We start from the raw sequence: 15361 nt of genomic DNA, 5'->3' as shown, positions 1-15361 counted from the left end.
ACACAGTGATATATAGATACTTTACTACCATTACAATATTTTACTTAACTGACAGCCACTGGGCCTACGAGATAGGCTACTTAAATAATAAACATTGGTGGAGGAAGTCCTCAGACCTTCGTGGCAATATTAGCCTACTTGAGGGAAAGTGCCCGGGTATTAGCAACAAAATAAAAGCACTTTTAAAAGCAAATTTCAGAATAATATTGATTTAAGTATATTTTTGTAACATTAATGTTAACGCCACTTTTAATGTTGGACACATCTTTTTCTATAATATATTAAGACATCATCTGCAAAGTAACTTAATAATGAAATAAATGTGGTGAAGCAAAAAAAAGAAACATTTGGCTCATTAAAGTAACTTGATTTCCACCACTGAAAATGAATATTTTATACAAATAATATGTCATATCATTATAAACATATTTGATGAACTGACATAAAATACTCTACAGAATGAAAACACACGACTACATTGCAAAATACTACTTAAGTAAAAGTAAAAGAGCAATGCCAGCTAAATTGATTTAAGGTGTCAAAAGTCAAAGTATTCCTTGTGTAGAATGTCTAATTTCAGAGTGTATTATTATCATAGTATTTTCAATTATGTAGTTTTATCACTGATAAATATGCATAACAGCAAGGTTACAGTATATTGTAGTCAATGTGGGTCAGGTTTAGATACTTTAAAGGTGTAGATAACAGCACTGCATCATAAATGTGTGTTTTTTGAGTGTTCAATCATAAAGTTGGATCCTTTGGATCCTCTTTTCTGATTGTGTCAAGTTCAAGTTTAAATGTCAAGTATATTTATTGAGGTACAATGACAGGGAAATGTTGGGTTCCTTTTATAAGCTTCAGCATACATGTCACTTCTTTCATTCAGACATAAATCAGATAACAGCTCTGTTTTATTTTGCACAGAGAACCAAAACAAAACCAGTACTCCTATGCCAGAGTACTGTCTGACCCCAGGTTATCAGTGTGTTGTAGTTTGAGGAAGCACAACCTTATTTGGGTAAAATGCAAAACATAAGCACAAAAGGAGATCAGTTATTAAAGTTGTTGGAGCTACATTCAACACAGATCCTCTGTACAAGAACACGTAATAATGTCGGACCTTCAGCAAATTTCCAGTCTGATTTGCAAGAAATAATTTAACCAAAATAATAATTAAAAAAAGAAAAAGACACAAAGAAACCATGTGTACTTGTCTGCCTGATATCGGGTCTAAAGTGGAGTGCAAAAAAAATGGAAACAGGTCAATAAAATAAAAGTAAAGAGGAAATGCCCTTTTCTTACTTTCACTGTTCACTGTAAACAAAATAACCTTTTAATTCTGGTTTTCAGAGCCAAATCTAAACGACGTTAAATACATGTTGGGGGATTACAGAACTCTGTACTGTATATTTAATAAGTCAAAACTCAACTTTATTTATGTGCCACAGAAAAACTCTTTTATCAACATTGAAGGCTCAGCCTCACTTAACAATAACACAAACACAATATTAAAAAATCATCCACCTGTATATTTACATTCATTAGAATAAAACAAAGACTGTTTTCAGTAGTAGACCACGCGTAGTGTAGACTCCTCCTTCCCATGCTGCTTGTTACAGTAGACAGAGACATGTTTTAGTTTGTAGCATCACGCAGCAGGAAAGTTCAGTGTTTAACAGTACATCGGCAGTGCACTTTTACAGCAGCAAATTCATCATGTAGTGTTTGTCTGTCACAGTGTTGGACACTGTGTTATAACATCTCTGAATCATAAAAAAAACTAATTTAGTACAAATATTTCTCTCTCCATTTCTCTCAAACAAAATCACTCTCTCTCACACCGAACACACACACACACACACACACACAGACACACAGGTAAGTGCACTCAGATGGTGGTTTGCCTCCAGTTTATCGTCAGTTGGGATCCAGTGTAATAGTCTTTTCTCTCTGTGTGTTCTTATAAGTTACGTTTTTGAACGTCGACGTCGAGCTTCTGAACAGAGGGTTGGTCCCCTGAAGAGACACAAAGAAAACACAAATACCATTCAAATGTTAACAGTCAAAATCACTTTGAATTTAAGAGATGGAAAAACATTGAATCATTGAACATATTGTGACCAACACATTTAAACTACTATTTTATATTTCTGAAATCTGAAATCTTATACTGAAATCTTTAAGAACAGTTTGTTTTATTACCTCACCTCACATTTTTTTTTGAAGTGATTGAATTGGAGAGCCCATAATACATTCTTTGGGTTTATAATTGTTCAATTAAGCAATAACTAATTCATTCTTGTCTGTACTTGAACCAAACGGCTCAAGAAAAGATATGTTTGAACATTTTTTGGTCAAAGAAAGAATCAGCTATTTCAGGCTCAGGCATATCACATTGTTCATTATTTTTGGTTGGATAAATTCTTTGTGTCATTGTTTTTCATGAAATTTGTCGAGGATAAGATAACTTGTTTGGTCTTTTGCCTTTCTTAGATAGTGCAGCTGAAGATTGACAGGACATGGGGAAGAGAGAGAGGAGTACACATGCATCAAAGGGCTGCAAGTCGGAGTCGAACCCGCGGCCGATGCTTTGAGGACTCTGCCTCTGTGTACGGAATTCATAAAAGTATCCTCTAGTCTCCATCATCTCCAGTGTCATTTCATCATTTCCATAATAGTGTATTTTCTTTTGTTTGTCGTCTCTTCTCCAAACCGATGACCCAAACAGCTGATCCGGTGCGCTGCATGCGTAGGTATGCAGAGCCGTTGTGCAGAGTGACACATATTGCCAAGGGAAAGGGCTTTCTGATGGCAAGGTGAAGGTTGAAAAAACAATAAAATACAGCATACACTAAAACCAAAATGTTTGTTTTTATGTAGGACTCTTTTTAAAGATTTATTGGGGGGCTTTGTCTTTATTATATAGGACTGAAGGACAGGAAATGTGGGGAGTAGAGAGTGGCAGGTGCACCAAATGATCGGCAGATCGGGAGACAAACCTGCGATCAGTGCGTCAAGGACTGCGGCCTCTGTACATGGGGCGCCTGCTCTACAAACTGAGCTAAACCAGCGCCCCTGTAGGACTCTTTTAAGTAGCTAAAGTACGTGGTACTTCTGACCCCATCTGCAGCGTTGTTCAGCTTAGCTTCTGTGCAGGAACTCCAGCCGGCATCTCCACACAGGGGCCGTGCTGACTGTTATCTACTGTACGTATTAATAAGTACCTCAAAACTATCCCTCTAACAACTGCCTTACCGTCTGCCATTTTGCCTTGGACCTCTCAGCCTCAAACTTGGCCACCTCTTTACGGTCGTGAACGGACACCAGCACCTTCCACACACCCAGCAGGATCAGGCCGATGCACACGACGGAGAGGGAGACCCCGAGGATAATCATGGGGATGTTGGGAGGCTCTGGACAACCTGGGACAGGACGGAGGACACAATTACACCAGGAGTCCCTTTTGTTTAGTCTGTTTTCTCTGTTGCTGTAAAGCTTACCATACATCTGCAGATTGTAGGCAGTGGTCCCTGTTTCACCTCCTACCACATTAAACGACATCCAGCACTCATTCTCCGTCATCAGCTTGCATTGCAGAGAAAGGCTCTTGTCATAATCTGAGAGGAAATGTGAACAGAAATATCCATAAGTGAGGCACAAACCCATCGTATATCACCTTCCCTCTCTGCATTGTGCTGCGAATGTAAAAGGATATACTCTCCTCTGTTGTGCTGTCAGTGTGATTTCCATATCAAACACTACAATCTGGTGTGTGTGCATGTGTGTGCGTGGAGCACGCCATTGTATTTCACATCTGAAGCTTGAAAAATCCTCTGCGATAATCAGATATACCTCTCAGATTGCACAAGTATAGCAGGTTTAAAATAATCTCCTCTATGAAGGAAGACAGGGTCCTTTGGCTATTCACGGGCACCACAATAGCTGTGCCTGTACGACAAGGTAAATAATATGTTCCCCATTGTCCACTGCTGGACATGGACATGGATGGTGTTGTGTTAGAGAGAGGAGGGGATACAGGCTTCAGAGAGACACCCGAGTCCATGCAGGTCAGCATTCCTCCAAGTCTCTGACCCATGGGGGAACTTAGCATGGCCCCGTGTTGATACCACCATCAAAAACACTGAGCCGAGGGAGCAAACTCCAGCAACAACAAGCGAGTCCAGAACAGGTAAGTGATCAAGCCAAGAGGCAGGTGTGTATGGACTAATGATGTATTTACATAGTATAAATGTCAGTAAACTTCCTTTTATAATTTGGTAGGGATAGAACTTCTCTATAAAAGCTGGTGATGTTGATAATAACACAAATTGTTGTAACAATACTATAAAATGATTATTGTTACTTTTAGATACTCTTATTTTGAAGATCTTTGTATTATCTTTAAAGGCTTACTATACCTTACTCTTAATTTTGTATACTTTATCCTACAAAAAGGGCTGTACAGTGGTGCAGTGGTTAGCGCTGTCTCTTCACAGCTAGAAAATTCCTGGTTTGAATCCAGGTTCGGACATAGTGGGCCTTTCTGTGTGGAGTTTGTATGTTCTCCCCGTGCATGCGTGGGTTCTCTCCGGGTACTCCGGCTTCCTCCCACAGTCCAAACACATGCTCTTTAGGTCAATTGGTCAATTGCCATAGGTGTGAATGTGAGCGTGAAAGGTTGGCTGCGTTCGAATGGCATACTACACTAGCACTACGTACTGACTTGGCCAAAATGTAGTATGTAGTATGCAAACAAAAGCAAAAGTTACAGTATGCCAAAAATACCCGGATCTCATATTGATTATTGAGTATGCATCGGACCAGTCTACCTCGTCTACTGTATCCCACAATGCAAAGAGCTGAAACGCTACTATGGCAGTTGAAACGGCAGCAGCATCCCCGAAGAGCAGAAGGGGATGCTTCAGCTAACAAAGCGGCAGTTTGCTTTTGACGGGCTATAATTAAGACAGGCTTTACTTCCTCTTTCCAAAACCAGAAACTGCCGCCTGGCGTAGCATACCGCCGAACGCAGTATGCTGTATGTAGTATATACTGTAGTATACAGTATAAAGTTATGCCATATTCCAAATTGTCTGTCTCTGTGTGTCAGCCCTGTGACTGACTGGCGATCAATCCAGGGTGTACCCCGCCTCTCGCCAAATAACAGCTGGGATAGGCTCCAGCCCCCCTGCGTCCCTGAACAGAATAGGTATTATAGATCATGGATGGATTGATCTTATAAAAAACCCTTGCATCTGCATTTTTCAAATACCATCATGAGTTATTTCCTTCCAGGTATCCACGGATTTAATTCCTTGTTTGAGCAAGATAAAATCACCTTGAATGAACTTGAAACCTGCCAGAGATTGTCAAAGAGTGTGCTACTTTGTTACTATGTCTCTTCCAAAAACAAGTAACATCAAAGTTTGGCTGCCAAAAAGCCATGCTCTCTTCAGCTACTGTTAAAAGACAAAAATAAACCTGGATGAGAACAATAACAAGCAAACATGGCGACCATTTCTATAGTTACAGATTTTAAAGTTTCCCACCAGCTCATAAAAACACCAAACGAACAGGAACATTCACCTCCGTCCACACCCAAAACGGCTTTAGGTAAACATTCAGGAAACAAAATATTCCCTGTGATACATAATTATCTAAAACAAGTGTCAAGTATCAGCCAGTTTATTTTCACAGTGTGACATGACCTTCTCTTTTTGCGAGATAAGGCATGTTCTGGGATATAGGCCAAAATATACACAATTTCTTTTGGTGTGAATGCATAACACTGACGCATATCTGTCAAACTGTGTGCAATATTTCAATGTTTCAACTGGCTTGTTAGGAGATATCTATTTTAATGTTTCAATAACGACGTAACATATTATTAAGCCTCGCCAAGCATGAGAAACAAGATACGTGCAGAGAGTTTGGACTACTCAATCATGCTGAAGGAAGCGCATTAAATTTTATTACTCTTTGTTTGTGTTTGCAGGGACAGCACACATTTAAAAGTAATTACACCATAGTGAGCTAGCTGCTAATTAGCATATGTTGTCCCTGGGTAGGTAGACAAAAAACAGCCACAGAACAGCAAATATACTACACATATCAGCACAATACAGAGAGTCTGTCTTAAGTCTTAATAGAGTCTGTATGATTCATACAAGGCAATCCTTTTTAAGCTGGTTTAAACACTACAAATCTCTAACGTTTGTAGGTGTCAAAATCCACATCCTACTTTAACCTAGAGAGCTGATTGATCAGCAACTGTCTCTCTGAACTTTGGTACCCCGTAACTTAGAGTAGATGTATTACTGACATTGCCACATTTGGGACAGGGCCGGGCATCCCTAATCACATTATTTAAAGTAGCGCTATGAAAGGTGCATTTGTGAGTCCTTTACCTGCTGTTGTGTTGATGGAAACTTTTGGGACGTTGCAAATCTGGTCACACGGCTCAGCGTCGTCCTTGTCTTGCAGGTGGCACTCTACACAGGTCCTGGTGTTAACACAGAAAAACAAAGAGTTGGTACACCCTCTTGGAAACTTTAATGAGCCTTCCATCACTGACACAGCGAGTACAAAGAAATCCCAGTGTTGGTCACTTATCACAGTTTTCCCAAGGCTTCACCCACTCTCTACCACCCGTCTCCCCTGTAACAGTGGTATCAGATGGCACAACCCCTGACAGCTGCTTTACAATGGAGAAAGGAAATCTCTTGGTGCTGTGTTGGGGACATTAGTTGTCTTTTGATGTCACATGGAAGGTGTAGACACATGTGAACAAGGGGAACAGAATCTGATATGTCTGTACTCCAAAGAACAGATGGATCATGTGGCGTACAGAGGTAGCATAATACATCTTTCAGGTAGAGAAACAACAATTACAGCCAACAAAACCCTGAAAATTACATCCTTTTTCAAAGAAGTAATAGCATGAATGTGTTCTCACCTTGCAGAGCTGCAGGCGTCTCCACATGTTGGACACTTTTCACACTTGTCCCCAGATGCTCCAGGTACCGAGCAGACACACTGGTCGCACTCACATCTCCCCCGGCCGCTGCAGACAGTGCCATCCTCTGACATGCAGGCATCGGTGCTGCTGCTGCAGTTACAGTACTCTCCCGCCCAGCCACTTTCACAGTGACACTCGCCGCAGTCACACTCTCCGTGGCCTGAAAATGCAAAAAAAAAAACTTGAGCAAGAGACGCAAAAACCTGTTGATATTTCATAACACTCATTTGTAAAGACTCACCTCCACAGAGCTCCCCGCGGAAGCGAACACAGGAGTAATCATCACACTCGCAGTAAGGCCCGTAGATGCGTCCAAAGCTGGATGCATGACACACACACTGTCCGCAGTAGCACTGCCCCTGACCGCTGCATATCCCAGACTGATTATTAGCAGTGCAGTTACTCAACAAAGCGCTTTCCTCATTGCATTCGCACTCAGCTCCCAGGAACCCCGGCTGACACATGCAGATGCCGCACTGGAAAGCCCCCTGGCCCTCGGTGCAATGGCTGCTGTTTGCTTCAGGAGGCTGCCGGCAGTCACACGAGCAAAGAGACTCAAGTTCCACCTCCAGACTGTCCTGTAAGCCCACCGGTTTGAGGGAGAAGTGTCGGACTCCTGACAGGCATCCTGGGAGCTCCACAGTCACGTTGAAGGCTACCTGAGGAGCAAAGAAAGAGCACCATGACTAACTATGACAATAGAACCAGCTATCACAAACTTACTGTATAACCAAAGCCTGATACAGCTTATTCCTCCGTGCTATACAGCTCTATTGTTGTCCAGAATCTATTAAAAACACACTAATGAGCTTTATTTGGCACTGGGTTATATGTTAATTTATTGAAACTGTAGCTCATTTTAAATCAATCCCACAAACACCATTCTGCTGCCATAACACCAACAATTGTGTATTAATCCTCGACTGAAAATAGTCCCCAACAAATCCACAATTTTGTCCTCTTTGAAAAACATTTGCTGAAACCTATAATGCCCAGCTTTTTTATTAATTAATGTGTCTGAGTATTTATGACCAAAGAGACAGAAAAAAACCTAACTGTTAATTACAGGTGCCAAGACTCAGATGGGGAAAACAACATTTTTGCTATTATTTTCCAAACGTAATCTAACAGGGGGTCGGAAGTTAAGATACTTTTAAACATAATCTCAAAACACCTTTTTAGCCAGATCTTTGCTTTGGCTGCTTCATGATCATTGTGTGATCTCAATCTGTTACTTTTTCTCATTTTAATGAATTTACATGAAGCATTTTATTTATCTCTGCCATCTCACTACACCGTACATCTCTGTATCTTTTTACTTTTGATATATCTAATTATTTCACTATTCCTACCTTTTCCCTGCTGTAACACTCGTATTAGTTTGTCTTCTTTAAAGCACTTAAAACGGCTTCATAGCTTTCATGAAAGGTGCTTTACAAATTCAGGGAAACGGCAATTTCAAACAAAGCAACTGACCGTCTCTCCGGGTTTGACGTTGGAGCAGCGTTTCATATCAGAGAGGACGCTCCCATTTGGGCAAATGGCTGTGAAGGACATCTGGAGCTCCTCTGTGTCTCCGAGGACCTCCAACTCAATCTCTGAACGCAGCTCCTGTAAGACAGTTTATATATGTTTCAGCATCTTTTACTGAAATGCACAGACCTGGCACAGAACAAAATATTTTCCCCCTAAACAAAAGCAAAAAAATCCCCAAAGACCAAACCCACAACTCACTAATCATGAAGTGGGATTTCCAGGGCGTTTCATGGATTACACTTTCACCCTGCCCTGACCTGTAGCGTGCTGAGACTGTTAGAAACCACCTATATACTTCCCTCTTTTAGTGTGAGTCATCATCCCAGGTGTGCTGCGCTGCACAAAGCACCTGAGGAAAAGAGTGACGGTTGACCTCAGCGGGAGCAAAGACTGTGTTTGACTGACTAATGACCTCTGTGACGGATCGTCTGGGTGCCATCAGAGGGTAAATTGTGTGTTTCCTGTGGGCCTGTAATCGTACTTAGTGCGTATTCATTGTTGCTAAGGAGGAGGAGAGAACAGGGATAAGTTTATAAGATACACTCAACTGAAGGTGGATTAAAGTTAAGTCGGAAAAGGAGAAAATGTTATTCACTAAATATTCTGAGGAGTATTCTAAAGTGGAATGCTAACATCATTTAGCTACAGACATTAATCCAATTGCAATCTAGATATAAATACATGTCTTTAAACACTTTTACAAGGACGCCTCTCTTCAGTGTGGTTTAAGTTGCAGAGACTAAAAGTGGGTGTCAGCGTACAAAACCGATGAAGTAATTAAAGGACTCGCCAACCGTCACCGCCGCCAGGAGGGATTTACCGAAGGACACAAGTAGACAGGCAGAGAAATAAAGAAAGAGAGAGAGAGAGAGAGAGAGTGAGGAAGAAAGAGTAAGTTAGACTGAGAGGAGATCAAACAGCTGGAACAAGTAGAGACTTGCTGTCAAACATGCTGATGCAAAGTACCGGGTGGTGGAGGGAAAAAAACGTAACAGGAGAAAGAATGAAAGACGAAAAGCACGAGAGGAAGAGGAATGAAGAAAGCAGAAATACCGTCTGATGGTTCTGATGTACAAATAAGATGTACAGAGGGTTTATTCATGCATCTTTTATATTTATATGTATGTGTTTGATTCTTTAATTCAAGCTTTTATAAAGAAAGTAGTCTTCCATATTGTTAGTGTCAGCGTTCGTGTCTACCCGCACATCCACAACACCACACTGTTTATTTACTTTGTACGCCGTTACAATCAGTTCCAGGATGTTGCTTGAATCTGTCGCCAGGACCCCGACTGTGGCGCCAGGTATGACATTTGCATAGTTCTACAAGAAAACAACAGATAGACAGAGCAATCAGTGTTACAGATGTGGGCTCAAACTCGTCAGACGGAACAAGGAAGAACAGAGGGCTAGTTCTAACAGGTTGAATGAGAATGCAGTTCCATGAATAAATATGCTCAGTAAACATCATGCTCACTCAAAAGCACATATTTTAGCCCTCCAGTTTTGACACATTCTGATGACAAGATATTAAAACTTTTATGTTACCTTATAGTTGCCTTTCTCGTTTTCTGTCACAGCAAATATCAGTAGAATATTGTTCTCCACAACCTTATCAATCAGCTGACCAAGAGTCGGATACTCCTGGGGAAGAAAAATGGTGAAATGTCAGTAGTGAATGTGCTGAAAGGCTGCGACGATGCATCACAGCTGACCCCACAATGACTCATGAGATGAATGTCATAAAACTGAGGTCACAGAATGGGTTAAAAATAAGAGAATAAAACACCCAGGATATTAATGCATAAAAATTAAGTTTAAATAAAATAAATAAGGACTGACTTGGACCGTGGACATGGAGTACTCGTTGTTGACATCCAGGTGACACTGCCCGTCGTTGGGAATCACGATGCCGGCCATCTTGCTGTCCATCCCAATGTGTGAGTCAGCATCACTGACAAACACCAGCAAACGCATCGAGTCATTCCTCCAGCCGATCTTGTCCTATCAGGAGACACAGTATGATGCTCAGGCTCCTTAAAAAACACATCAGTTGAACTTAATGTGGCACAGGGTGGCAAGTTCTGTCATTCTTAATCAACACCACAAACACCATTTGCTGCCATAAATACTTACTAGATGACCAAATGTGGGTTAATCTGCCTCTGAAAATAGTCCCTGACATATTCATTGTTTTCCCCTCTTTTAGTTACCTTTGCTAAAAACTGCAAGCTGTGGGGAAATTATTAAGCATATTTAACGAATGTAACTCATTTTTATTAGAGGCACAGACTTGCTGGGGAAGTATTGAGAGATAAATGAATGCCTTCTTGCTTTTTGTCTTTTCATGGTGGCTTTTGTTGCCAATAAGGAAAAGACGAAATATTGCCATCTTCATTCTTATGACACAGGACAAACTGTTGCACTTTTATGTACAAAAAAACATATATAAATTATGAAAAAAGCCATGGCTCATAGGGAGAAAATGGACTCTAAATGTGGTTTATGAGGACTTCTGCTTGGCCAAAAGGCACGACACGTTGGTGTCACTCTTCAGGGGTCAACGCAAATAACCAATCAAATAATGGAGTTGACCACACAGAATCACAAAAGAAAACATCTTACTTTCGTATCCATAAAACACAAAATCTTACCCCACACACAGCCGCCTGCATGATGGCATCAAAGCCTCCCTCTGGCACATCAATGTTTGCCGACACACCTTGCATTCTGATGATCTCGTTGAATTTGTCGGTCCTACTCGTCAGAGACAAGACGTGTTTGTATCCGAATGTTGGCAGGCAGAATAAGCCTACACCGCTGCAACACATCAGAATTTGAAAGTCAAACCTCAAACATGCACTACAAAAGAGGATAATGTTGAAGTCTTTGGTCATGCGTTAATATTTATAGTGTACCTGCAGGGGTTCGCAAGCTCTTCCTCTGTGATCTTGATGAAGGGCAGGACAGGTTTCTCCACAAAAGAGCCAAATCCCATTCTAAATTTACTGGTGAGTTTGGCCATCTCTTTAGACAGAGAGGAGCCCAGGTCTTTGATCATCTCCAGATCATCGACCATGGATGCCGACAGGTCCATCAGATAGTAGATGTCCACAGGATAGTCCTCTGTGTGTTGAATCTTAACCTGGAAATTCACCTGGCTGCCTGTGCAAATACAAAACCACACCTTATTTCGGTCTGAAAATGAGGAATCCACTTCTGGTGGCAAATCACATCAAAACGGGCTGGGTAGCATACCAGGTCGCAGTTTAAGTGACATTTTCTGCGGGGAGATCTGAGTGCTGTTAACATTGCCTGTCTTCTTCCCGAGTGGACGATCCTGCAGGATTTGGCCTTTGGAAACAGGGAACTCCACCTGGTCTCTGGCACATCCTTTATCTAATAAAATATCCAGTGTGTCACATCTCTCGCTGACTGAAAACCAGTCTGTGAAATTCTGAGAAATAATGGAAAAAAGTCACACACAACCTGATACAGGAATATTTGATGCTGTAAAAATTTAATTGTCCTCAGTGGGTACAAACAGCCATACAAGCAATGTTTTTTGCTCATCTGCACCCAAAAAATCCTTTTTTTTAATGTATTATGATAATCCTCTTACATTATTGTGTTATCACCTTTGTTTCTTACCTCCTGTGTGCACCAGGCACAGTGAGAACCGACCTGCAGACACTGGTCACAAGTCACAGCGCTGCCAGCTGAACATGATCCTGCGGTAAAGATGCAGAGCACAGAGAGAGTCAGCATGTCAACATCAAGCATGGTTTCCTACAAAAAATAAAGGGCTCTACACAAAACAAATGAATAAGTGAACATTGTTTATTGAATTTAAGATATAAAACATTTATTAACAGGTGTAACGGTTCAACTATTCTGTTAAAGTGCAATAAAATACATTTGAAAAAGCATTTTCACAATAAAACATGTTAACTGGTCATAAATACCAACACAGCTTTTATAGTCTTCTCTTGAGTGACTCTTGGTTTGCACATTATAGACGTGTTGCCCTTGATTTTAAAGCCGAACATTAGTCCTGCTTACCCTCCACGGTGTGGATCCAGTACCGCAGAATCAGGCTCAGCAGTATAAGCCCCATTAGTCCGCGAGGTTACTGGTAATGAGGGAACAGAAGAAGAAGAATTCAAGCTGTCTCATATTTAGAAGTGAAACGTATCCAGCGGCATGCCTCCTCTACTCAGCCTAAAGTGGGCTACACTGGCAAGCGCTACTACCTGGATAGAGGAGGAGGAGGAGGAGGAGGAGGTGTTCGCCTTCCTTTACCTGCGCTGCCTTTTATGTTCACTTCCGTCCAGGTGAGAAAGCGAGGCGGGCGCGAGGAGAAACCAAAGCCCATTGGCTGACATGCTAACCCGCTAATTCTGTTGCCTAACCTTGTTATCAGATAATGAATCATGTTTTTTCCCATAACCTTTAGTCTTATTCGGAACTTGAATGGAGGGACACGTTTCAAATAAAAACCCCTAAAATAGATTCCAGATACATTTGGATTTGGATTAGATAATAATAAAACTAGGCCAACTGAGTGTAGTAGTCAGGTGGAGTGTAGTGTAGTGATGGAAAGTAGGTTAGCTATATAGTGCTTTGCTTTGTGATTCTTTAGGCTACTTGAGTGTGTCTCTATCAATTTGAGTAGGATTTTACATCAAATTTGCTGTATAAAATACAATATATGGGTCCCTTTTCTGAAAGCAGGGTTTGGTTGGGGCTCCTTCTTACCTTTCAGGTGTAATGAGTTGTTTCTGTAGTTCTGCTAAAGAGACATTTCCCCCCAAAACTATATTTAAATAACAGCTTGAGGTACGAAAAGTTATCTAACATTTCATAAAGAAAATGAAGACTAGAGAATAACTAACTTAAATGTATGTAGGCTGCTGTATAAAGAGATTTTTTTCTTACTTCCTAACTCGCTTTGATATCTCACAACCCTTCAAATTTGTCTTGTGACCTTCTGGAAGGTCTGCCTAGTAAAGGATCTGAGTACTCTTTCAACCGCTTTAATAGATAGATAGATGTGTTATGATAATATAATTCTAAATTGCATGTGCAAGGCTGTAATTTTAATAACTTACAACTACAGTAATTTTATGTAGTTCTTTTTTATATCTTCTATTTGTGTTTCACCATTCAATCTTGAATTTTTGTTGTATTAAATAGCTGTAAATCTTATGTGACCTTGTTATTGTGGGTTTCCTAACCTATATAGTATTGTTGTTTACACCCTCACCACTACTGCATCACAGTCATAGGCTTGAATTAAGCCTGTCTCTATTAAGATCACGTTACCATTGACCTATGGCCGATGAAGGATATAAAACACGGACAGGCCCCACCATAAGCAAACACAGCCTGTACACCCCCTACTACCCAGACACCAACAGAGGGTATGTTAATCTTTAACGACACCAGAACATGATTCATCAGGGTGTCTCACAAGTATTTTTTTCAACACAACGATTAGCTCAAGGCAAAACTAAATATGCTGAGCTATGACAAGATATGAAATGTGTGAGCGTTTGAAAGTGTGTGTGTGTGTATGTGTGTGTGTGTGTGTAATCTGAGGGGGAGGAGGGTGTGTCTGCGTAGGTGCTGAACTATTGACAGCTGCAGTGCAAATATCCCAGCTTGTCCCAACTCACAGGAATCTCACTGTTCATCACCACACCCCTCTGGATCTGGGTGAGTCCCATCTGTCACCCCGAACCAAACTCCACCTCCTCTCTCCTTAAACTAATCCCTCTCACCCCTCTCTTCTTCTTCTCCTTTCTTCTTTCAATGACACCCCTCTCTCCTTCCTCGGCTCTCTGTGTTTTGATCCACCTTACCCAGTAGCCCTCTTGAAGTGTCGGCCTGTGAAATTGGCATTTCATTTTATACCTCCTTTAGCTTAATTCCTCTCATTTCCTGTCTGCCAGTGTACCTGTGATTTGCTGCTCTCCTCTTCTCTCCTCCTTCATCTCTCCTTGCTTGTCATTATTTCTGAATTTCCCGAGAAATGTCTCAGCATGACGCAATCAAACAACATTTTTTGTAACGTCTCAGGCCCTGTGTGTGTGTAAATCACGTAGGTTAGACGCTTAAAGTGTAATGAGGTGTCACAGTTGCACCATACTGCTGCACTTTCTTCTAAATTTAAAACTTGTTGCCTTTCAGCCAGAATTCAGGGGGAAATATTTTCCCTCACATGAAATCTGACAGCAGTGTTTGAAGCTGCTTTTTAAAGAGTATCACTCTCATCAAAATTCAGCAATCCATAAATTATTCTCCCACATTTCTCTCTGTCAGCACTACACTTTTACTATGTGTGGAAATGGAGGTATACATTAACCCTGCAATGAGCCCACTCACCTTCAGGGGCGTCCTCTGATAACATGCTGTCCCGTCTCAGTCTGTCTTCCTTGTCATCAAGTGAAAAATGGAGAGCAGTGGAGCAGCATCAGGCCAGTACATTCAGTCCTATTGTATCCCGGCAGCCGTCAGAGTAACAGTAAACCTTTTGTAACGGCGCCCTTTATGAAGCATGGCGCTAGGGTGACCCTGCTGCCCATGCTCCTTGGCTCATGTGTGCTTTTGTGTGTGCGTCTCAAAGTGGGTGAGTGTGTGCATGCATACTGGGGTCATGTGTGGGTGTTTGTACAGGCTCCAACTTGCCCGTATGTGTGTGAGTGTGTGCGCGCAGGGGGAGGCTGTGATGATAATGAGTGACAGCAACAACTGCAGGCTGTGAGGCTGCTGCAGGACCTAGCTTCTTTATTAAGAGACGAC

At 41.4% G+C, this 15361-nt stretch overlaps 1 protein-coding gene across 1 annotated transcript; it reads right to left on the bottom strand.

Moving 5' to 3' along the window:
* Nucleotides 1-783: 783 nt before the first annotated feature.
* Nucleotides 784-15034, bottom strand: itgb6 (integrin, beta 6). Its single transcript, XM_069657893.1, has 16 exons — nt 14945-15034; nt 12620-12689; nt 12209-12288; nt 11816-12014; nt 11476-11722; nt 11212-11377; nt 10400-10561; nt 10106-10201; nt 9791-9880; nt 8498-8632; nt 7263-7680; nt 6959-7181; nt 6411-6505; nt 3504-3620; nt 3259-3425; nt 784-2019 (listed from the first exon to the last, which is right to left on the bottom strand). Exons 2-16 carry the CDS (start codon nt 12672-12674, stop codon nt 1921-1923), a joined length of 2349 nt encoding a protein of 782 aa, XP_069513994.1. The 5' UTR covers nt 12675-12689; nt 14945-15034; the 3' UTR covers nt 784-1920.
* Between the last annotated feature and the right edge of the window lie 327 nt (nt 15035-15361).

The sequence above is a fragment of the Semicossyphus pulcher genome, unplaced genomic scaffold (genome assembly GCF_022749685.1).
Source record: "Semicossyphus pulcher isolate SPU_LCO1_2020_fin unplaced genomic scaffold, fSemPul1.0.p SCAF_1, whole genome shotgun sequence".
In the NCBI taxonomy this organism is placed as follows: domain Eukaryota; kingdom Metazoa; phylum Chordata; class Actinopteri; order Labriformes; family Labridae; genus Semicossyphus; species Semicossyphus pulcher.
Note: the sequence above shows the minus strand (reverse complement) of the source record. Positions and strands in the feature narration are given on the sequence as shown.